The sequence below is a fragment of the Mesoplodon densirostris genome, chromosome 3, assembly GCF_025265405.1.
Source record: "Mesoplodon densirostris isolate mMesDen1 chromosome 3, mMesDen1 primary haplotype, whole genome shotgun sequence".
Taxonomy (NCBI): Eukaryota; Metazoa; Chordata; class Mammalia; order Artiodactyla; family Ziphiidae; genus Mesoplodon; species Mesoplodon densirostris.
Genome location: NC_082663.1, coordinates 114,576,714 through 114,602,070, shown reverse-complemented (window position 1 = coordinate 114,602,070; position 25,357 = coordinate 114,576,714). Strand labels below are relative to the sequence as shown.

General features: G+C 39.8%; 1 protein-coding gene across 3 annotated transcripts in view; it reads right to left on the bottom strand.

The window, feature by feature from the left end:
* The window catches only part of SEC24A (SEC24 homolog A, COPII coat complex component), a 69,167-nt gene extending 48,030 nt beyond the window's left edge, over positions 1 to 21,137 (bottom strand). For all 3 annotated transcript variants that reach the window (XM_060093370.1, XM_060093371.1, XM_060093372.1), the window contains exons 1-2: positions 20,535 to 21,137; positions 121 to 603 (exon numbers count right to left, since the gene is read on the bottom strand). In XM_060093370.1, the coding sequence (XP_059949353.1) occupies positions 121 to 603; positions 20,535 to 20,631 (580 nt within the window). In that variant the 5' untranslated portion in view covers positions 20,632 to 21,137. The remainder of the gene's footprint in view (positions 1 to 120; positions 604 to 20,534) is intronic.
* Between the last annotated feature and the right edge of the window lie 4,220 nt (positions 21,138 to 25,357).

The window sequence follows — 25,357 nt, the reverse complement described above, 5'->3', positions numbered from 1 at the left end:
ATGATCAAAAAAATCAATAGCCTTCCATATGATTTTAAGGTTGAAATAGTAATTTAAAAACATTTAAACAAGCAAAATTTTCCCATCTCTACATTTTAAGCAGTCCTGTAAGAACTCTACCTGATTTTATGAAGTTGTTTTGAAGTGAAGTATCTCCAGAAGACACATATTGAGGACTTGTCAAATTTGTATTCCCAGGCATGGTCGGTTGGGATGACGCACGAGGACAATGGTTTGTCTGTGACGAATAGTTATATTGCCAATTCAAAGGTGGTGGTATGTTGGCTCCAGGAAGAAAGCTACCAGAAGGCATTGATGTAGCAGCTGGGTTCTGAGAAGTAGGTAGTGGCATTTGGAGAACAGGACCACTATGGAGCGAAGGTGTCACTGGATTAGAAGCCACAGATGGTCTATAAACAGTCTGTCCAGGTCCCTGATAATTACTTAGTGGAGAAACAGTCTGGGAACCACCAGAGTTAGACTGTCCAGAGACTGGATTCAAAGTCTTTGCTGGTAATAGATGAGGGTAGGATCCTGGAAGCTGAGAATTATGTCCTTGGCTCACTGACACTTGTGAAGACATCAGTGCATTTTGGACAGGACCTTCCAATAAGAGGAGGAAAAATTAGTTTTACAAACAAATAAAGCAATACTTTAAAAAATACAGTAAAACATATGGTGCTCTTACAACTCAACAATGAAAAGACAAATAACCTAATTAAAAATGACCAAAGAACAGATGAATGGATAAAGAAGATATGGCACATATATACAATGGAATATTACTCAGCCATAAAAAGAAACGAAATTGAGTTATTTGTAGTGAGGTGGATGGACCTACAGTCTGTCATACAGAGTGAAGTAAGCCAGAAAGAGAAAAACAAATACTGTATGCTAACACGTATATATGGAATCTAAAAAAAAAGAAAAAAATTGTTCTGATGAACCTAGGGGCAGGAGAGGAATAAAGACGCAGATGTAGAGAATGGACTTGAGGACAAGGGAAGGGGGAAGGGTAAGCTGGGACGAAGTGAGAGAGTGGCGTGGACATATATACACTACCAAATGTAAAATCAATAGCTAGTGGGAAGCAGCCGCATAGCACAGGGAGATCAGCTCGGTGCTTTGTGACCACCTAGAGGGGTGGGATAGGAAGGCTGGGAGGGAGACACAAGAGGGAGGAGATATGGGGATATATGTGTATGTATGGCTGATTCACTTTGTTATAAAGCAGAAACTAACACACCATTGTGTAGCAATTATACGCCAATAAAGATGTTAAAAAAAATAAGCAAAGGCTTTAAATAGCATTCAAATATATTTCCAAAGAGGTAAACAAATGGCCAGTAAGCACATGCAAAAATGTTCAACATTATTAGTCACTAGAGAACTGCAAATCAAAACCACAGTGAGGGACTTCCCTGGTGGCGCAGTGGCTAAGAATCCGCCTGCCAATGCAGGGGACACGGGTTCGATCCCTGGTCCAGGAAGATCCAACATGCCACAGAGCAACTAAGCCTGTGCACCACAACTACTGAGCCTGTGCTCTAGAGCCCACGAGCCACAACTACTGAAGCCCACGTGCTGCAACTACTGAAGCCCGCACACCTACAGCCTGTGCTCCACAACGAGAAGCCATTGCAATGAGAAGCCTGCACACCACAACGAAGAGTAGCTCCCACTCACCACAACTAGAGAAAGCCCACGCGCAGCAACAAAGATCCAACGCAGCCAAGGGGAAAAAAAAAAAACCACCACAGTGAGACACCACTCACACCAACTAGGATGGTTAAAAAGAAAAAGCTGGAAAGTAACAACTGTTGACAAGGATGTGGAGAAATTGGAATGCTCATACATTGCTAGTGGAAATGTAAAACAGTGCAACTACATTGGAAAATAATTTGGCAGTTCTTCAAATGTTAAACATAGTTATATAATCCAGCAATTCCACTCCTAGTCTGCATGAAACCTTGTACACAAATGTTCATAACATCATTATTTGTAATATCCAAAAAGGAGAAACAACCCAAATGTCCATCAACTAATGAACAGATAAACAAAAGAGGCATAACAATACAATGGAATATTATTTGGTCATAAAAAGGAATGAAGTACTGATGACATGCTATAATACAGATGAACCTTGAAAACTTTATTTTTTTAAAGACTATTGAGATTATTAGTGTTTTTTTAACATTTTATGTTTATTTATTTATTGCATCAGGTCTTAGTTGTGGCTCCTGGGATCCTTCATTGCAGCATGTGGGCTCTTCATTGCAGTGCACGGGCTTCTCTCTAGTTGTGGCACATGGGCTCCAGAGCATGTGGGCTCTATAGCTGCAGCACACGGGCTCTCTAGCTGTGGTGTGTGGGCTCAGTAGTTGTGGCTCGCAGGCTTTGCTGCCTCGCGGCATGTGGGATCTTAGTTTCCCAACCAGGGATCTAACCGGCGTCCCCTGCATTGCAAGACAGATTCTTACCCACTGGACCACCACGGAAGTCCCAATTTCATACTAACTGAAAGGCATTAGTCACAAAAGATCATACACTGTATAAATCATTTATATAAAATGTCCAGAACAGGAAAACCCACAAACACAGAGGTAGATTTGTGGTTACAACAGCTGGAAGGAGGGAATGGGTAGTAACTGCTAATGGGTATGGGTTTTCTTTTTTGGGGGTGATAAAGATATTTTAAAACTGATTGTAGTGATGGTTGCAATTTTCAGTGAATACACTAAAAATCATTGACCTGTACAATTTAAAGCTGTTATTAAAAAATTAATCTCTAGAATCACCACTTCTCAGGAATATGCTGTCATTTTTGCCCATAAAACTAAACAATGAAAAGAAATAAGATGAATATTTTTAAAAAGATGGCACGCATACAAACCTAATTTCTTTGGACTTTTTACACTCAAAAGGTATAAAAAGAAAATACATATCTTCCAATCATACCCCCTCAATCCATGCAAGCAATGTACAAATATCATCAGCCTAATTTGAATCGTTTCATAAATTACACAATACTTATACAAACATACATAAGCATATGCATATATAGAGAGAGGTAGGATTTGGGAGGCCTACAAAAGCATACACACGTAAGTAATATGTAGCTGGGGAGAGACCGTCTATACGCATTGCTCTGCAAAAAAAAAAAAAAAAAAAAAACAGGTATCCTTCCAAGACAAAAGAAATATATCCATATGTGTTAGTTGCAGCAATGTTTATAATAATGAAAAATTGGAAACAAATTAAATATCCATCAGCAAGAGATTGAATAAATAAATTGTAGATTAGTCATACAATGGGCTAATTATCAATAAAATGAATAAACCAGATGTACATCTACCAACTGAAATAAATTACAAAAAGAAAAATAAGAGAAAAAAAGGAAGTTATAGAGAGGTAAGTATATCTTTCTTATAAATCTTTTTATTATGAAAATTTTCAGACATACACAAATATATAAGACTACTTTATGCAGTCTCCCACACAAAAAAAGTAAAATGTCAAAGGAATTACATTTGATTTATATATTCATTTTGGATTGTTTGACATTTTATGATAGAAAATCTTTCAGGAATTCCCTGGCGGTCCAGTGGTTAGGACTCCGCACTTTCACAGCCGGGGGCCAGGGTTCAATCCCTGGTCAGGGAACTAAGATCCCGCAAGCCATGCAGCACAGCCGGAAAGAAACAAAAACAAAACCAAAAACAACTTCCTTCCTATCATAAACATGGTATATATCTCTCTATTTATTCAAAACTTGTTTTATATCTTCCAATTATATTTCATGCTTTTTTCATAAAGATGTCTTATACCTTATTTAAATTAAATTTAGGGGCTTCCCTGGTGGCACAGTGGTTAAGGATCCGCCTGCCAATGCAGGGGACATGGGTTCCAGCCCTGGTCCAGGAAGATCCCACATGCCACGGAACAACTAAACCCATGTGCCACAACTACTGAGCCTGCGGCTCTAGAGCCCACGAGCCACAACTACTGAAGCCCGTGTGCCTAGAGCCCGTGCTCCGCAACAAGAGAAACCACAGCAATGAGAAGCCGGCACACTGCAACGAAGAGTAGCCCCGGCTTGCCACAACTAGAGAAAGCCTGTGCACAGCAACGAAGACCCAGCACAGCCAAAAATAAATAAAATAAAATAAATAAATTTTTTTAAAAAACTTAAAATAAATAAATTAATTAATTAAATTTAGTTAACTTGTTGTTAGGGATTTTGTAGTTTGTAAATACTATGAATAGAACATTTATTTTCACTTCTAAGTAGTTAAAAGGGTATCTATTATTCAAAGCACCATAAATGTCCAATTATAAGGTAACATTTTCCTCAAAAATTATTTCTCAAAAAAGAAGTCACCTTACATGAGTCTCTACAAATGTTCTCATTGTACAAGGATGCTTTGTCATAGTACATTAACACTGTTTCAAACAGTGGATACAATTAATTAATGAGTTATGAAATCAATGAGTTACAAACTATCTTTTTAGTAATGCCATCCGTGGGACCATCATTCTGGCCAAGCTCTCCATCGTTCCCGTGCAGCAAGGCTACTGGGGGAACAAGATCGGCAAGCCCCATACTATCCCTTGCAAGGTGACTGGCCGCTGTGGCTCTGTGCTGGTGCACTTCATCCCTGCCCCCAGGGGCACTGGCATCCTCTCAGCCCTGTGCCCAAGAAGCTACTGACGATGGCTGGAACTGATGACTGCTACACCTCTGCCAGGGGCTGCACCACCACCCTGGGCAACTTCACCAAGGCCACTTTTTTTTTTTTTTTTTTTCCTCTTCCTTTCCTTTGCGGTACGCGGGCCTCTCACTGCTGTGGCCTCTCCCATTGCGGAGCACAGGCCCCGGACGCGCAGGCCCAGCGGCCATGGCCCACGGGCCCAGCCGCTCCGCGGCATATGGGATCCTCCCAGACCGGGGCACGAACCCGTATCCCGTGCATCGGCAGGCGGACTCTCAACCACTGCGCCACCAGGGAGGCCCGCCAAGGCCACTTTTGATGGCATTTCCAAGACCTACAGTTATCTCACTTCTGATCTCTGGAAAGAGATGGTGTTCACCAAGTCTCCGTATCAGGAATTCACTAACCATCTTGTAAAGACCCACAACAGAGTTTCCATGTAGAGGACACAGGCTCAAGCTGTAGCCACCACATAGTTTTCTATGAGAAAAATAAAGTGAATGAAGCTAGTTAAAAAAAAAAAAAAAAAGATAGTTAAGAATGGAAAATATCGGACTTCCCTGGTGGTGCAGTGGTTAAGAATCCACCTGCCAATGCAGGGGACACGGGTTCGAGCCCTGGTCCAGGAAGATCCTACATGCCACAGAGCAACTAAGCCCGCGCGCCACAACTACTGAACCTGTGCTCTAGAGCCCATGAGCCACAAATGCTGAGCCCACAGGCCGCAACTACTGAAGCCCACACACCTAGAGCCCGTGCTCCGTAACAAGAGAAGCCACTGCATTGAGAAGCAGGCACACAGCAATGAAAAGTAGCCCCTGCTAACCGCAACTAGAGAAACCCTGCACTCAGCAATGAAGACCCAATGCAGCCAAAAAATAAAATAAATTAACTTAAAAAAAAAAAGAATGGAAAATATCAATGAGTTACAAACTATATTTTTAGTAATGAAAAAGAACATAGTTAAGAATGAAAAATATCGCAGGACATTATATGTAATAAGGCAAGTATTGTGAGGTTTCATTACAAATACATACATATATGAATATATATACTGGGTTACTAAAATATTTCTTATTGTAGATTATAGTCAAAGTCTGAAAGCCCGTGACCAACTGATACATTTGCATCCTCCTTTATCCCTCTATGATTTATTTCCTACACATCCTACTACCTTTTAAAACATGGATCGTATCAACTTCCTACTCACAACTTTCAAAGTCTTTATCTTAGCTTATAATATCCTCTATGTCCCTGGCCTCCTTTCTGGTCTCATTTCCGACTTTCTTTTTTTAAAATATTGAACATTCATTTTATATTAATGAAACAGTGCCAGGATAATACATATGTTCTTTCTGATCTGGAAGTAAGTATCCTGTAGTCTTCTGATTCTATCTGTTTTTTACTTGTTCTTTAAGCAAATTTTAATATAAAGTTCAATTTTTCTTTAAGATTAGGTTTAACATAGACTATGTCAACTCAGACAATAAGCCAATGTCTTCAACCACAGATTCATTAGTTCTATCTTTGTTGTATTAATTATACATGGTTCTTATTAGGCTGTTTCCATCCTAATTTGACTTTGATATTAGTGAATAATATCTGTTTATCTGTATAGGCCAAGGGGTCTTTTTATCTGATATCTCTAACTTTGGAAAGATGTTTATGCAGGCTGTATTTAAGCCGACTTGGAGCAGATTTGCAGTTCCAAATAAACACATACCTTTACAATTCTACCTTATAACAGTTTATCATACAATCCAAAATGGCTTAATGAATAATTTCCACTAGAGACTGAAAGCCCTGTCCGTATAATGGAACACCAATACTTTGAGTTTAGTAACTGCTTATGGTAAGGTCACTATGTGAACTGACATCAAGTACTCTGTTTTAATGGCCAAAGGCCGTTACTAGCAAGCTATTCAAAGAACTTCCTACTCTTCCTCTCTGCTCAGCTCCAGCCACATCCACCTTCTTAACGTTCCTTCAACAAGCTTAAAAATGCTTCTACTGTAGGGTTCTTCACTTTTTACTCTGCCAAGAACACTCTACTACTAGCTTTGTACATCCAGATCTGGATTATGTAAACTGTCAATATGTGATTTGATGTATACTCCTTTGTCTCAAAAAGGTATATAACTGTACTTTGACCTCTAACAGGTGGAATATGCCTCAGAGCTCTCTAAAAGACTGTCTTCCGGGTTATAATCCTCAGGTTAGTTGGAATAAAATTTTCATTTCTTTCTTAGACCTTAGACTATTAATTTTATTGTCAACACTATATTTAGGCTAATCATTCATTTTATTACAAATGGTTAGGAACACTCCATTCATTGACCAACTGAAAAGACAGATTTTACTAAATATCTACTGAGGACACAAGGTGAGTAAGGTCCACTCCATCCCTGCCCTCAAGTATCTATAGTGCAAACAGGAAGACATATAACCAGGCAGGGACAAAACAGAGTGAAATCTTAAGAGATAACAGGAGTTAGCCCCAGGAAAAGGATTGTCGAGGGTGTTCCCAGAAAAAGGAACAACATGTGCAAGAAAAAGGAACAACATGTGCAATCACCTGTGGTCATGAAAGGGCAGTCTGAAAAATCAGTATGGCACTGCAGAGTCAAGTGACTGAGTCAAATGTCTAAAGTGAGGCAGGAGGTTAGGACATAAAAGAACCTCTTGGGGATTGGAGGAGAGATCAGAGATTGGAAGAGATTGGAGTCTATAGCAGTAATCCAGGTAAGAAATAATTGACTGAACAGCAGCAGTGGGAATACAGAGGTGTTTGAATCAATGAAAACATTTGTAAAAAGTTAACTTATAAGCATATTTTGGGTCATCTGGATAAAAACCAACATCTCACAGCCTAGTATTGCCACAAGATTTCATGGCCCACTCTCGTATTTTTATTTATTGTTTTACCACAGGCCAATATGCTAGATGCCTTCAAGCCAAGTGCAGCCAAGTAAAAGCCAAATATCATCAAAATGCACAAAATAGGCAAAAGTCTTACAGTGTATCAATGAAGAAAATGAAAAGAATATGCAGTCATAAGACCACACAGCAGAAAGACAAATACAAAAGAACCTGCTTTGTAGTAGTCATTATCATAGATCCATTTTGAGTGACTTATAATGTGAAATTTTTATTTTTATATGTATCTACTTGTAATAGTTCATTAGAAATGTAGTAGTAAATATGTAATGAAGTTTTCACTAAATTGATTTTAATTATATTATTTTGAAGTCATTAATAAATTATGTAGCCCATCAAAATAATAGATCAGAGACATTAAAGGGGTCCAGAATATACCACCATGGCATAAAAATTATTTTGAGTACAGGGCATGAGTTTTGGGAATCACTTACCTGCCCAAAAGCAGAGCTTCCCAAAAGAACTCAAAAGAATTAAGTTGTCATAAATCTCCTCCCCAGGAGCAACGAGAGAAGACTGCCTCATTACCTGAGATGAGAATTCTCCACACCACACCTAAACATACACTGTCACAAAATGACCAAGTCTCCCATCTATTCTACTAAGGACCAATTTATCTTTCCTAAAAATTGTTTTCCCGTAAGTACCCTTCTCTCTCTCCCCTTCCCCTATTAAGATGGTATATAGTATATATAACTAAGATCCCATAAGCCACGCAGTGTGGCCAAAAAAAAAAAAACTGATAGAGGAAATTGAACCAATGGAATTTGATGTGGAATTGAATATGGGGACTGAATATACAAATTGATGTGGAATTGAAGTGGGGAAGGAACCAAGGATGATTCCCAGGATTCTGACCTGTGCGAGTCAGTAGAGGCAGTGTCATTCACTGGGACAGAAGGAGGAGAAAAGAACTGGGAAAGGCAGGGAATAGCAAAGGAAAGAGGGAATGAAGAATTATTTTCAATATACGTTAGGTGTCACCAAGAGATTCAAGTGGAAATGTCCAATAGAAAGACATCTAACTAGATGGGTTTCAGCTTATCATATAACTTTGGAACTCACTGGCATATGTACAATATTTGCTATCATGAAAATTAATAATATCATGCAGGGAGTATGTGCAGAGTAAGAAAAGAGCCAGCCACAGAAACTATGTGAAATAATAAATGTTTACTGTGTTTACTGTTTTTTTGTTTTTTGGTTTTTTTAAGAAAAAAAGAAAAAGAAGGGAACCAGGTCAGAAAGCTCTGGGGAACACCAACATTTTAGGAAAAAGAGAGCAATTAAAAGATAGGAATGAAAAATATTTTTCGTACTTAATAACCAAGAAGTCATTTGTGGCCTTATTAAGGGCAGTTTTGGTGGATGTATAGAAGTAGAAGCCAAATTAGAAACAGTAGAAAAGAAAAAAATGAGATTAAAATAGATGCAGGTGACTGCTTCTCAATCACCCAAACAGCAGCTTCAAAAACAAAGAGATACTAGGTTCTACCTTTGTAAATTCCTATTCTATAGGACTCAGTGGAATCCCAGAATCTACATTAGTAAAATTTTCATGTAGTGGTGATTCTCACATACTTCAAAATGAACTTTGTGAACTTTAGAAACCAGTGACATATAAAAATGATTGACGTTATTATTCATGAAATCTAGAATGTAAAAATTAAAAGATACTTCTGATACACTATCTCAATGAATACAAAATAAAGGTTAACTTTACAAGTTTCTTCAAGAAAGCCTACCGAACAGTCACAAGAACACAATGAATAAACTACCGTTTCACATAAATTTAATAGTAAGGTAAGGGGAAAAAGATCCCACACATCAAAATACATTCTGATCACTTAAAGAGTTGACCAATTGAAACTATACGTGCAATAAATGGATGCTACTGCATGAAAACAGCTTGTGAGTCAGTCACTAGACATACGGGTTTTAAGAAAGCAATCAAAGAGGAAGAGCAAATATTAAGAATCAAAGTGGGAGGGGATGCCGGGGGAAGATGGCGGAAGAGTAAGACACGGAGATCACCTTCCTCCCCACAGATACATCAGAAATTCATCTACACGTGGAACAACTCCTACAGAACACCTACTGAACGCTGACAGAAGACCTCAGACCCCCCAAAAGGTAGATGAAAGGCTCTTGGTGCTGCAGCCAGGAGTCAGTGCTGTGCCTCTGAAGTGGGAGAGCCAACTTCAGGACACTGGTCCACAAGAGACCTCCCAGCTCCACATAGTATCAAGCGGCAAAAATCTCCCAGAGATCTCCATCTCAACACCAGCACCCAGCTTCACTCAACGACCAGCAAGCTACAGTGCTGGTCACCCTATGCCAAGCAACTAGCAAGACAGGAACACAACCCCACCCATTAGCAGAGAGGCTGCCTAAAAACATAATAAGGCCACAGGCACCCCAAAACACACCACCAGACGTGGACCTGTCCACCAGAAAGGCAAGATTGAGCCTCATCCACCAGAACACAGGCACTAGTCCCCTCCACCAGGAAGCCTACACAACCCACTGAAACAGCCTTAGCCACTGGGGACAGACACCAAAAACAACGGAAACTACGAATCTGCAGCCTGCAAAAAGGAGACCCCAAACACAGTAACATAAGCAAGCTGAGAAGACAGAAAAACACACAGCAGGTGAAGGAGCAAGATAAAAACCCACCAGACCTAACAAATGAAGAGGAAATAGGCAGTCTACCTGAAAAAGAATTCAGAATAATGATAGTAAAGGTGATCCAAAATCTAGGAAACAGAATAGACAAAATGCAAGAAACAGTTAACAAGACCTAGAAGAACTAAAGATGAATCAAGCAACGATTAAAAACACAATAAATGAAATGAAAAATACTCTAGATGGGATCAATAGCAGGTTAACTGAGGCAGAAGAACGGATAAGTGAAGTGGAAGATAAAATAGTGGAAATAACTGCTGCAGAGCAGCAGAATAAAGAAAAAAGAATGAAAAGAACTGAGGACAGTCTCAGAGACCTCTGGGACAACATTAAACACACCAACATTTGAATTATAGGGGTTCCAGAAGAAGAAGAGAAAAAGAAAGGGACTGAGAAAATATTTGAAGAGATTATAGTTGAAAACTTCCCTAATATGGGAAAGGAAATAGTTAATCAAGTCCAGGAGGCACAGAGAGTCCCATACAGAATAAATCCAAGGATAAATATGCCAAGACACATATTAATCAATCTGTCAAAAATTAAACACAAAAGAAAACATATTAAAAGCAGCAAGGGAAAAACAACAAATAACACACAAGGGCATACCCATAAGTTTAACAGCTGATCTCTCAGCAGAAACTCTACAAGCCAGAAGGGAGTGGCAGGACATATTTAAAGTGATGAAGGAGAAAAACCTGCAACCAAGATTACTCTACCCAGAAAGGATCTCATTCAGATTTGATGGAGAAATTAAAACCCTTACAGACAAGCAAAAGCTGAGAGAGTTCAGCACCACCAAACCAGCTTTACAACAAATGCTAAACGAACATCTCTAGGCAAGAAACACAACAGAAGGAAAAGACCTACAATAACGAACCCAAAACAATTAAGAAAATAGGAATAGGAACATACATATCGATAATTACCTTAAATGTAAATGGACTAAATGCTCCCACCAAAAGACACAGATTGGCTGAATGGATACAAAAACAAGACCCATATATATGCTGTCTACAAGAGACCCACCTCAGAGCTAGAGACACATACAGATTGAAAGTAAGGGGATGGAAAAAGATATTCCATGCAAATGGAAATCAAAAGAAAGCTGGAGTAGCAATTCTTGTATCAGACAAAATAGACTTTAAAATAAAGACTATTAGAAGAGACAAAGAAGGACACTACATAATGATCAAGGGAGCGATCCAAGAAGAAGATATAACACTTGTAAATATTTATGCACCCAACATAGGAGCACCTCCATACATAAGGGAAATACTAACAGCCATAAAAGGGGAAATCGACAGTAACACACTCATAGTAGGGGACTTCAACAGCCCACTTTCACCAATGGACAGATCATCCAAAATGAAAATAAATAAGGAAACACAAGCTTTAAATGATACATTAAACAAGATGGACTTAATTGATATTTATAGGACATTCCATCCAAAAACAACAGAATACACATTTTTCTCAAGTGCTCATGGAACATTCTCCAGGATAGACCATATCTTGGGTCATAAATCAAGCCTTGGTAAATTTAAGAAAATTGAAATTGTATCAAGTATCTTTTCTGACCACAATGCTATGAGACTAGACATCAATTACAGGAAAAGGTCTGTAAAAAAATACAAACACATGGAGGCTAAACAATACACTACTTAATAATGAAGTGATCACTGAAGAAATCAAAGAGGAAATAAAAAAATACCTAGAAACAAATGACAATGGAGACACGATGACCCAAAACCTATGGGACGCAGCAAAAGCAGTTCTAAGGGGGAAGTTTATAGCAATACAATCCCACCTTAAGAAACAGGAAACATCTCGAGTAAACAACCTGACCCTGCACCTAAAGCAATTAGAGAAAGAAGAACAAAAAAACCCCAAAGTTAGCAGAAGGAAAGAAATCATAAAGATTAGATCAGAAATAAATGAAAAAGAAATGAAGGAAACGATAGCAAAGATCAATAAAACTAAAAGCTGGTTCTTTGAGAAGATAAGCAAAATTGATAAACCATTAGCCAGACTCATCAAGAAAAAAAGGGAGAAGACTCAAATCAATAGAATTAGAAATGAAAAAGGAGAAGTAACAACTGACACTGCAGAAATACAAAAGATCATGAGAGATTACTACGAGCAGCTCTATGCCAATAAAATGGACAACCTGGAAGAAATGGACAAATTCCTAGAAATGCACAACCTGCCAAGACTGAATCAGGAAGAAATAGAAAATATGAATAGACCAATCACAAGCACTGAAAGTGAAACTGTGATAAAAAATCTTCCAACAAACAAAAGCCCAGGACCAGATGGCTTCACAGGCGAATTCTATCAAACATTTAGAGAAGAGCTAACACCTATCCTTCTCAAACTCTTCCAGAATATAGCAGAGGGAGGAACACTCCCAAACTCATTCTACGAGGCCACCATCACCTTGATACCAAAACCAGGCAAGGATGTCACAAAGAAAGAAAACTACAGGACAATATCACTGATGAACATAGATGCAAAAATCCTCAACAAAATACTAGCAAACAGAATCCAACAGCACATTAAAAGGATCATACACCATGATCAAGTGGGGTTTATTCCAGGAATGCAAGGATTCTTCAATATATGCAAATCAATCAATGTGATACACCATATTAACAAATTGAAGGAGAAAAACCATATGATCATCTCAATAGATGCAGAGAAAGCTTTCGACAAAATTCAACACCCATTTATGATAAAAACCCTGCAGAAAGTAGGCATAGAGGGAACTTTCCTCAACATAATAAAGGCCATATATGACAAATCCACAGCCAACATCGTCCTCAATGGTGAAAAACTGAAACCATTTCCACTAAGATCAGGAACAAGACAAGGTTGCCCACTCTCACCACTCTTATTCAACTTAGTTTTGGAAGTTTTAGCCACAGCAATCAGAGAAGAAAAGGAAATAAAAGGAATCCAAATTGGAAAAGAAGAAGTAAAGCTGTCACTGTTTGCAGATGACATGATGCTATACATAGAGAATCCTAAAGATGCTACCAGAAAACTACTAGAGCTAATCAATGAATTTGGTAAAGTGGCAGGATACAAAATTAATGCACAGAAATCTCTGGCATTCCTGTACACTAATGATGAGAAATCTGAAAGTGAAATCAAGAAAACACTCCCATTTACCACTGCAACAAAAAGAATAAAATATCTAGAAATAAACCTACCTAAGGAGACAAAAGACCTGTATGCAGAAAATTATAAGACACTGATGAAAGAAATTAAAGATGATACAAATAGAGAGATATACCATGTTCCTGGATTGGATGAATCAACATTGTGAAAATGACTCTACTACCCAAAGCAATCTACAGATTTAATGCAATCCCTATCAAACTACCACTGGCATTTTTCACAGAACTAGAACAAAAAATTTCAAAATTTGTTTGGAAAAACAAAAGACCCCGAATAGCCAAAGCAATCTTGAGAACGAAAAACGGAGCTGGAGGAATCAGGCTCCCTGACTTCAGACTATACTACAAAGCTACTGTCATCAAGACAGTGTGGTCCTGGCACAAAAACAGAAAGATAGATCAATGGAACAGGATAGAAAGCCCAGAGATAAACCCACGCACATATGGTCAACTTATCTTTGATAAAGGAGGCAGGAATGTACAGTGGAGAAAGGACAGCCTCTTCAATAAGTGGTGCTGGGAAAACTGGACAGGGACATGTAAAAGTATGAGATTAGATCATTCCCTAACACCATACACAAAAATAAGCTCAAAATGGATTAAAGACCTAAATGTAAGGCCAGACACTATCAAACTCTTAGAGGAAAACATAGGCAGAACACTCTATGACATAAATCACAGCAAGATCCTTTTGGACCCACCTCCTAGAGAAATGGAAATAAAAACAAAGATAAACAAATGGGACCTAATGAAACTTCAAAGCTTTTGCACAGCAAAGGAAACCATAAACAAGACCAAAAGACAACCCTCAGAATGGGAGAAATATTTGCAAATGAAGCAAGTGACAAAGGATTAATCTCCAAAATTTATAAACAGCTCATGCAGCTCAATAGCAAAAAAACAAACAACCCAATCAAAAAATGGGCAGAAGACTTAAATAGACATTTCTCCAAAGAAGATATACAGACTGCCAACAAACACATGAAAGGATGCTCAACATCTTTACTCATTAGAGAAATGCAAATCAAAACTACAATGAGATATCATCTCACACCAGTCAGAATGGCCATCATCAAGAAATCTAGAAACAATAAATGCTGGAGAGGGTGTGGAGAAAAGGGAACACTCTTGCACTGCTGGTGGGAAGGTGAATTGGTACAGCCACTATGGAGAACAGTCTGGAGGTTCCTTAAAAAACTACAAATAGAACTATCATATGATCCAGCAATCCCACTACTAGGCATATACCCTGAGAAAACCATAATTCAAAAAGAGACATGTAGCAAAATGTTCATTGCAGCTCTATTCACAATAGCCCGGAGATGGAAACAATCTAAGTGTCCATCATCGGATGAATGGATAAAGAAGATGTGGCACATATATACAATGGAATATTACTCGGCCATAAAAAGAAACGAAACTGAGCTATTTGTAATGAGATGGATAGACGTAGAGTCTGTCATACAGAGTGAAGTAAGTCAGAAAGAGAAAGACAAATACCGTATGCTAACACATATATATGGAATTTAAGGGAAAAAAATGTCATGAAGAACCTAGGGGTAAAACAGGAATAAAGACACAGACCTACTTGAGAATGGACTTGAGGATATGGGGAGGGGGAAGGGTAAGCTGTGACAAAGCGAGAGAGAGGCATGGACATATATACACTACCAAACGTAAGGTAGATAGATAGTGGGAAGCAGCCGCATAGCACAGGGAGATCAGCTTGGTGCTTTGTGACCGCCTGGAGGGGTGGGATAGGGAAGGTGGGAGGGAGGGAGATGCAAGAGGGAAGGATTGTGGGAACAGATGTATATGTATGACTGATTCACTTTGTTATAAAGCAGAAACTAATAATAAAAAAAATTTTTTTAAAGAATCAAAGTGGGGGTATGGGCAATTTCAGGGTCTACAAGACATTTATGAAATGTGATACTGAAACAGCAAAGAAATGGACTCAATACTAACAAAAGTGAAGGCCAGGTCATATATTAATTACAATCCAAAGGAAACTAAGCTAGGTGGCAATTTCAAAAAATATCAGCAAATGTTTACTCTAATTATATGTATCCACCTACATAAAGAAACCAAAGAGAAGGTTCTGATCCTTGATTCAGGCATAACTACCAGGTAAGTTGAATAACAGTGGTTAAATAAGACTGCCTAGTTTAAATCTAGGTTCCACAACATATTAGCTGTGTGACCTTGAACCAGTTGCTTGACCACTCATCTCAGTTTCCTGGTCAGTAAACCTAACAGTTCTCTTATCATAGGGCTGTTGTGAGGATTAAATGGAATGATGCATATAATGCAACATAGCACAGTGACTGGGCATACAGTAAGTAAACAGTAAATGTTAGTGCTTATTGTTACTATTTTATGTCTTTCAGGAGTTCCCAGTCTAACAGCAGAGACTAACCAGAAGCTCAATGCAGTAAGGTCTATTAGAGGTATGCAAAGAGTCTTATGAGAGTCCAAAGTTACTGTGCCCACTAAAAACATTAAAGGGAACTCAGCCACAACAATCAGTATTATAGACCACATGCCAATCTTATTCTCAACATGCTTTGATCACGACTAAAGACTTCCTATATTAAAAATACAACATCATAAATATGGTTTTCCTCATAGTGAAACTAAAAGAGATTTACATTTCTGTCATGCCTAAAATAGAGATATGAGCACAAGTCTAGCATTTAAACTGATGACCAACCCCCCCATATTCTACTGTGTTTTAGCTGATACTATTGTACAAAAATCCACAGAAAATTTCACCAGAAAAAAAAAGAAGTTGAAAATGAGCTCAAATCTTATCATGAACAAGTTAATACGTGTTTAGTGAACTAAACCGCAAAATACCCAATTCTAAGATATTCATTCGATAAAACTGGTAATTCCTTAAATGTGCTAGAAACCGTGTGAGTCTGCTGGAGAGAGGATGATGTGCAAAAACTGATATTCTTGTCCTCAAAGGACTTACAGTCTAGAGGGAAAACTAATATTATTTTATAATAGGGTAATCTGGGTGGGAGAGAGGGTGTAGAATATCCTTCTCACTCTTAATCTATAAGGGGAAAAGTTGAATATTACATAATATTACAAAAAATACTATTAATAAAACTATAGTTTCTGGGTTTCCCTGGTGGCACAGTGGTTGAGAGTCCGCCTGCCGATGCAGGGGATACGGGTTCGTGCCCCGGTCTGGGAGGATCCCACATGCCGCGGAGCGGCTGAGCCCGTGAGCCATGGCCGCTGAGCCTGCGCGTCCGGAGCCTGTGCTCCGCAATGGGAGAGGCCACAACAGTGAGAGGCCCGCCTACTGCAAAAAAAAACAACAAAAACAAACAAACAAACAAAAACTATAGTTTCTAACTGCCTTGGCAAATTGACTCAAACAGTCAATAAGGAAGCTAATTAGAAGTGGGAGGCATGGGACTTCCCTGGTGGCGCCGTGGTTAAGACTCTGTGCTCCCAATGCAGCGGGCCCAGGTTCGATCCCTAGCCAGGGAACTAGACCCCAAGTGCGTGCCGCAACTAGGAGTTTGCATGTCACAACTAAGAAGCCCTCAAGCTGCAACTAAGGAGCTAGACTGCCACAACTAAGACCCTGTGCAAACAAATAAATTAATTAAACAATTGTTTTTAAAAGTGGGAGTAATGATTTGCCTTTAGCCCTTATTACATGGTAATCAGATGAAGATCTGCCAGTTTAAGTAGTCTTGCAATTTCACCATCAATTTCTGCAAAGGAAATAAGTGTACACAAATCTACACAGAGACTTAGAAAAACCTGTCTAGATAACCTTTGGATTGTAGTGCAATGTAACAATCAACCACATAAAGAAATGTCCAGATGTGAGGCATTCTGTAATATAATGACACTATACAATATGAAAGCAAGTTACAGAAAAGTGAAAAAGGTGATTCCTCAGTCACCTTTTAGATTATAATCTAAAAACAAAAGATCCAACTAAACTGTAATATGTAATTTAAGCAAGCTATATCAAACCTGAAACATAAGAGAATTCAATAGAATATTTAAGCAGCAATAAGTGCCTAGAAAGAATTAACCAAAAAAATCAGATTCCAGCACAGAACTTTTTTTTCACCTTCTAGAGAAATATCCTCCCCTCCAATTCTCCACCACATCCCTACTCTCTTTATTATTAGTGGGATGAACAATAAAGGAACCCAATACAGGACATTAGCCATTTTACTGAGAATACCTTTTCAAAAAACTTTAGAAATAGGGCTTATAAAAAGAATGTCAAAATTATATCTTAACAAGGGTATATACCATATGACCCAGCTATTCCACTTCCGGGCATTTATCTGAAGAACACAAAAACACTAATTCAGACAGATATATGTACCCCTGTGTTCCCTGAAGCATTATTTACAACAGCCAAGATATGGAAACAACCTAAGTGTCCATCAATGGATGAATGGATAAAGAAGATGTGATAAATATACACACACACAATGGAATATTACTCATGCATAAAAAGAATGAAATCCTGCCATTTACAAGAACGTGGATGGAACTTGAAGGTACTATGCTAAGTGAAATAAGCAGACAAAGACAAATACCATATAATTTCACTCATATTTGGAATCTAAAAAAACAAATCAAGTAAACAGACAAAATAAAACAAAAACTCATCAATATAGAGATCAGATTAGTGGTTACCAGAGGGGAAGGGGGTTGGGAGATGGATGAAATGGGTGAAAGGGTCAACTGTGTATGGTGATGGATGGTAACTAGACTTGTGGTGGTGATCACTTTGTAGTGTATACAGATGTCAAATTATAATGTTATACACTTGAAACTTTTTTTTTTTTTTTTTGAGGTACGCAGGCCTCTCACTGCTGTGGCCTCTCCCGTTGCAAAGCACAGGCTCCAGACGCGCAGGCTCAGCGGCCATGGCTCACGGGCCTAGCCGCTCTGCGGCATGTGGGATCTTCCTGGACCGGAGCACGAACCCATGTCCCCTGCATCAGCAGGTGGACTCTCAATCACTGCGCCACCAGGGAAGCCCGAAGCTTATTTTTTAAAAAGTGGGGGCTAGGGACTTCCCTGGTGGTCCATTGGTAAAGAATCCACCTTACAATTCAGGGGACTCAGGTTCTATCCCTGGTCAGGGAACTAAGATCCCACATGTTGCGGGGCAACTAAGCCTGCGTGCCACAACTACTGTGCTCACGCGCCTCAACTTGAGCCCGTGTGCCACAAACTACAGAGCCCACGTGCTCTTGAACCCACACGCCACAACTACAGAGCCCACACACTGTGGAGCCTGCATGCCACAACTAGAGAAGAGAAAATCTGCATGCCACAAATAGAGAGAAGCCCGAGCACCACAACGAAGAGCCTGCACACAGCAAAGAAAGATCCCGCGTGCCTCAACAAAGATCCAACACAGCCAAAAACAAATAAAATAAATAAATAAATAATAAATCTTAAAAAAAAAAAAAGTCAGGGGTACATATTTGCAATCCTATGATTTCCTTCCCTATCTGACTCCAGAATTGGCTCTGAACAACCTGTGTACAGGGACTCTTTTCTTACTCTCTTTTACATTCCTAAGGACAGAACTTAAGTGTGCAACAAATGTCTGTTGGACTGGATCAAATCAACATAGTGACAACATCTCCAATACAGTACATACAGTGTAAATTGCTTTAACATTTCAAAATTATCACAAACATACTTACATATAAGTTTACATGCATATTTACAAGATTTGCCATTTAAAGCTCATGTAAAATTGCAAGTTATAGATTGTAAGAAAGAGCCACAGTCATATGACATCTTGCTTAAGAGTTTTGACCTTAAAGTGAAATGTCTTTAAATAATTTCATCCTCGGTGAAAATGTAACTAAAGAGCCTAGAATAAAATGTAGTTTACATAATGTTACCGTAAATTTGAAAAAGAACAATTGATTCAACGTAACACCATTTCAGTGCTTACCCCCACTTATTCTTGCTTCTGCCTACATACCTGCCTACTCATAGACATTTTTTAAAGTCTTTAGAGCCTTCTTTGTACAGAAAACAGCAGTCTCTTAAAACAATGTTAATTAGCTAAATTTTAGTCATTGATTATTTTCTCGAACTTCACAGCAATCTTAGATTCCAATGGACAACTTAAGCATTTTAGTATTATTCTACCAGTTTTGTTTCCAAGAACCAAAGATTTATAAGTAAATTGGTAACTTGGCAAACTGTTGGCAGAAAATCTGTCTTTATTATAACGATTATAATAAACTTAGCAAAGCACAACATACGACAATTTAAAGAATCCTAGAAGGGGTATAAAATTAGAAGACACCCTCACACCAAATGACAAATTATACTGCCACATGTACACTCTGGTCAGAGGTTCAGAGACTTGTGTCCAACCACTTTCCAAGTGATGTAAAGACCTCTGGAAATCAAACAGGAGATTCTCCCCTTCTAAAGCTGAAAAACTGAACGAGGGGGCCTAAGTACAATTCGGGGAAGGTTCAGGGAGAGATGAAGCAGGCCCTAAGGAGGTCTCGCCAAAGCACAATCATCCATTCGTCTCCGCAAATTCACACTGAGTATGACCCTCACGTCACTGCAGGCCCGACGGGACCGAAATGAATCAGACCCCAAACTCTGCTCTCTAGAAGACATGGGTGAAGGGGCGAGGAGGGGAAAGGCACATAAACAGACACTATGAGCCTTGTATGCCAGTTCTGAGGTACGGACCTAATCTGTATTCTTCACCCATGTATACCCAGGGCGTTACATACAGCAAGTGCTCAGCGACTGTGTGCTGAACGAAAGAATAAATAAGTAAACATGAAAAACAAAGACGAGCCGCGGTGTCCGTGGCTCAGCCTCCCCCCTCCAGCCGTTCCTGACCCGGGAAGGGAAGTCACCCTCCCCTCAGACGGCGGCAGCAACCAAAGGTCAGCTCGAGCCGGGGCCCAAACTTTGCCGTCCCCAGCGCCCCCGCCGTCCCCACCTCCCACCCCCGGGCGGCACTTACCGTTGGTGTAGGGAGACCCCGAGGCCCGGGCGGCCCCGTTCTGGGCCTGGAGGCCGATGGGGGCGCCGCCAGAGGCCGGTATCCCGGGCTGGGACATGACGACGATGTTTATCGGGGTTAGAAGGTGCTGGTTGGCGTCTGCGGCAGCGCCAAGCCGAGAGTTGAAGGACGACTGCTGGAAGCCGGAGGGAGGGGGCTAACGACTTAGGACTGAAGGCGGGATAGAGAGAGGGCGGCGCAGGAAGCCCTAGGCATGGCGCCGCATTCTCCCTAGCCCGCCGGCGGTGACTGCCTGGTCTGGGGGCTGAGGCTTGGAAGTCGGGCCGGTGGGGCCGAGAACGCCGGGCTGGTAGGCAGCAGCCAAGCGCAGAGAGACGGAGAGAGACGGAGGGAGGCGCCGGCCGGAACTGCCTGTCAGCCCCCGGCCGCGCAGGCGCAACCGGGACACGTGGCACTTCCGGCTCCGGCCTTCCAGCTGCCGCCGGTATAGGTGAGCTCTTCTTTCCCCGCAGGGCTGCCCTGAAGCCACCTGACAGCTCCGGGTGTCCCGGCCCGAAGGACGGAGCTCGGCCTCTCCTGCCACGTCACTCTCACCGTCGGCCGGAAGTGGCGTGTGTCACCGATACGGAAATCCCCGCCGTGATAAACGTCATCTAGCCGGCACGGCCGGGATCTGAGGGCAGTCAGGGTTTCAGTGGAAGCTTCCGTGGGGTGGGAATGACAGCTCCTCTCCTCGAGTTTTTGTTAAGATTACCTGAGAGGACAGACATCATCGTCCTCTGCTGAGACTGTGCCGAGTAGCTGAGCCGATTAATGTTCGTTGCAGTATTTCATTTCACATTTCATCATCATATTCCAGGTGTAAATTGTAAGGGATTTTTAAAAAAGGAGTGGTTAAAAGAGGAGGCCTTTGCTTTTTGACCGGAGGATTCAGAAGTAATTTTAATTTTGAAACTCGCCGATTCATATAGCATAGTCCCGCCAAAGTTCGTTAACAACACATTTAAATGGCAGTTTTATTTCCTCTTCTAAGAGTTTGCAGTAAGGTACAACATTCAAACTTCCTTTCTAGTCAAGGAGACTTTTTTTTTCTTGCAAGTAGAAGATTTTTTTTTTTACTTTTGAGGCCAAAGGGAGGTAGAAACTGGAGTGATTAGACAACATAATTAATGATCTCAGTAGTCATCTTGGCCACCTTCATTATACTTAGGTTTTCCTGTTCTGAGCTGATGATAAAGCCCTTTTTTAGACTGCAGATTTGTACTGTTCATTAAAATGTCATGCCAACAGTTTCAAAACCGGTGAAGGGTGAAATACATCTTACTTAATTCATTTAATATCAAATGCCTATTATGAAATGTTATATTACATACAAAAAGAGTAAGAACTAAACTGCTGTGTGATGCCTGAAAAACAGTAAGAATTCAAAAAACTAAATGTTAACTTTTATCCTTTTTTTATCATTTGCCTCAGATGTGTAAAAGTGTGTTTGCTGTGTATGAAATTGAAAAACTCCTTTGTACAATATACAAGACTTCTTTAGGATGAAGATGATACTTTTGGTCAAACTGTTTTCAGCTTAGAGCCCCTATAACCAAATCCCAAATCAGGTATCCCAAGAACGCTTGAAGAGATACACAAACACAAGCCTCTTAATGGTTTAAAGAGAAAATAGACCTCAGAAACGGAACCTCCCTGAGGTCAGACAGAAAGTCAGCGTCGCTCTTCAAAAGAGCAAATCCTCAGGCCTGGTCTCAAACTTGCTTCGGTTGAATTCTTTTTTTTTAAATTCAACTTTTAAATGATCTTGGTTTGTTGACCTTGGCACAGGAATTTGATTTGGTTAAATCAAGGTTTCTCTGGACTTTGTTCTGTTTAAGCAATATCTGTATTGAGAAAAAAAAATACTGATGAAGAAGAATTAGCCGTTTTAAAAAGTAAATAACCTCTGGTTAAATCAGGTTAAATAAACATAAATAATTTGCTAATAAGTAAACAGTGCTTCTTCTAAAATGTGTTCCACCCCTAAGTATCCCTGTTGCTATTATCACCCCCACTCCAAAAAACAAAAACAAGAAACAAAATTAATGGTTAAGTCTTTCAAGTGTTTTTTACATTTTCAATGTAGTCAGCTTTAAAATATTGAGGGAAAACGCATAATTTGTCATCTTCACACCCTTAAGAATAGTTGGAAGATAAGTGTAAATAACCGAGATGAGACAACATATTTAAACAGTTAAGTGCTTTTCCTATTAAATATTATCCACACATTACCAAATCCTTCTCTGGCTTCTTTAAGTTGGCCACATAAATTTTATGGAAAAATTATTAGTGCTATTACCAGTTGTTAAGGGTATCGATATTTCTTTGGTCAATTATTTATATCTACCCTACACTACCATACACTTTTCTAAGCTAATGTCAGTAATATATTCTACTTTCTTATCCTTGGTTTTCAGAACAACAGGACCCTTCTACTGCATATGCCCCTTCATATTTTTAGCTATGTATCACATTTTCTGCACATTATTTTCAGAGCCTTCAACCCTATTTAAGAAAATTATATACAACAAAATAAGTGACACAAAAGTGTTTGAGTAAGGAGACAACACTATACAAAGAATATTTCATTAAATTTGATTACTTATTTAGACCCAAAAGAGGGAGATGCATTCCTAATAAAATTTGCTGATTTGCAGAAGTGGACTTAGGCTCACACCAGCCTAAGTCCACTTTGCCTGCCTGCTCATGACTATTGAATTGTCAGCTGATAAGCAGGATCAATCCTGTTTACTTTTCAGGATAAGGGAAATTATTTTAGGTCTTCTAGTTTTTTTTTTTTTTCTATTTCTATTTCAAACAAACAAAGAACTAGTTTCAATTACAAACAGCAGGTTTGTTCTGAAACTCTCTTGTGGCTCCAATTTAGGAACAGTTGCTCTGGCCTCATTTGCCTCTCACAGGACATCTGTCTGTATCTGAAGTCAGTAGCTCTGAAGGTACATTACAAGTACAGTCATCCCACACCAAGCCAGTAAATACCATTGCTTTCTTTGAAAACTTTTCATCTTTATATAGTTCTCACTGCCCACTCTGGTTAGTTATCAGCATCTTGCACCTGAGCTATTGGGATGGTCTTACTGGTTTCAATCTCTCCCATCCATCCTTCTTGCTGAATTGAGCTCCTAAGTACTGACTCCATTTTTATTTTCCTATACCCCTAAACCTGTAATTGCTCCCTTTGCCTGCTCCATCAAGTTAAAGTTTCTCTGCATGGCTTTTCTCATCTCATTCTGAGTAAAATCCAAAGTCCTACTCATAGCCTACAAGGCCTCAGATGACTTGACATTGCTACTTCTCTCTCCTCATCTTCTACACTCCCTCTCACTCAGCACTTGCTATCTCTCTAGCTACCCAAGCACAAGTCTGCCTTAATACTTATGTCCATTACCCGGGATGCTCTGCCTCAAGACACCCATCTAGCTCAATCTCTCACCCCTTCTTTAGTCAAATGATACCTTATGGCGAGGCCCTTACTGAGCACCCTATACAACATACCCTCCGTACTCACTTTCTATCCCTCTTACCCTGCTTTTTTTTCTTTATAGCACTTCTCAACATTGTTATATACTTGTGTTTATGTTTATCTTTCTTCAGTGGAATAAAATTCTATATATATCGTGACAATTCTAAGGTAACCTTTTTATTTATATGTTTATTTTATTTAGTTAGTTATGTTCGGCTGCATTAGGTCTTTGTTGCTCTGCGTGGGCTTTCTCTAGTTGCGGCGAGCGGGGGCTACTCTTCATTGCAGTGTGCGGGCTTCTCACTGCGGTGGCTTCTCTTGTTGCAGAGCACGGGCTCTAGGCACGCAGGCTTTAGTAGTTGTGGCTCACGGGCTCTCGAGTGCCGGCTCAGTAGTAGTGGCGCACGGGCTTAGTTGCTCCACGGGATGTGGGATCTTCCCGGACCAGGGCTCAAACCCGTGTCCACTCCATTGGCAGGTAGATTCTTAACCACTGCGCCACCAGGGAAGCCCAAGGTAATCGTTTTGATTTCATGTCTGTCTCCTTATTTAGACTGTAAGAAAGTAGAGCCCAGGGCCAGTGTCCTATTTACCTCTGTATTCTCGGCACTTGGCTTGGGGCCTCACACTTGACAGGTATTCAATAAACATTTTTGAATGGATAAATTTAGAGCATCATCTCTTCCAGTCTTCTATTCTGAATATTTTGGGCCTCACTAATTCACCACTGTAAGTTCATATTGCAACTGTAGCCCAAACCACACCACTAGCACTTGTTTCTAAACTATGTTGTTCTCTAATTCTTTTATTCTTAACTGTTACGCTGCATTGTGTCCCATCTGATACTGACCTGGTAGTGTAGTTGAAATAGTGTCAGCCTCTGGTCAGACCCTATCTCCCCTGAGTAGCACTGGAGGTACAATATCAAATGCCAAGTCTTTTTCCTTTTCTAACTCTAAAGATATCACTATCCCTGCCCCATGTACACACACCCTGGCACCACGGTATCAGAGATCTGAGATATAAATTCCCCTTTAAACCTATCTTTTCATCGTACTTTCTACTCATCAGCTCTTTCATTGATTTATTCATTCATTCAACAAATATTGATTAAATGCCTTCCATATGTCAGGCACCAGGCAAAAACAGAACAGGATAGATAGGATCTCTTCCTTCTGTGGAGTTTACAGTGGAGGAAATGCAATAAAAATGTAAATAAATATATCTTTATAAACTTCGAATTTGATAAGTGCTGTTGAGATATTGGTAGTGAGATAGAGAATAGGAAGCAGGGATC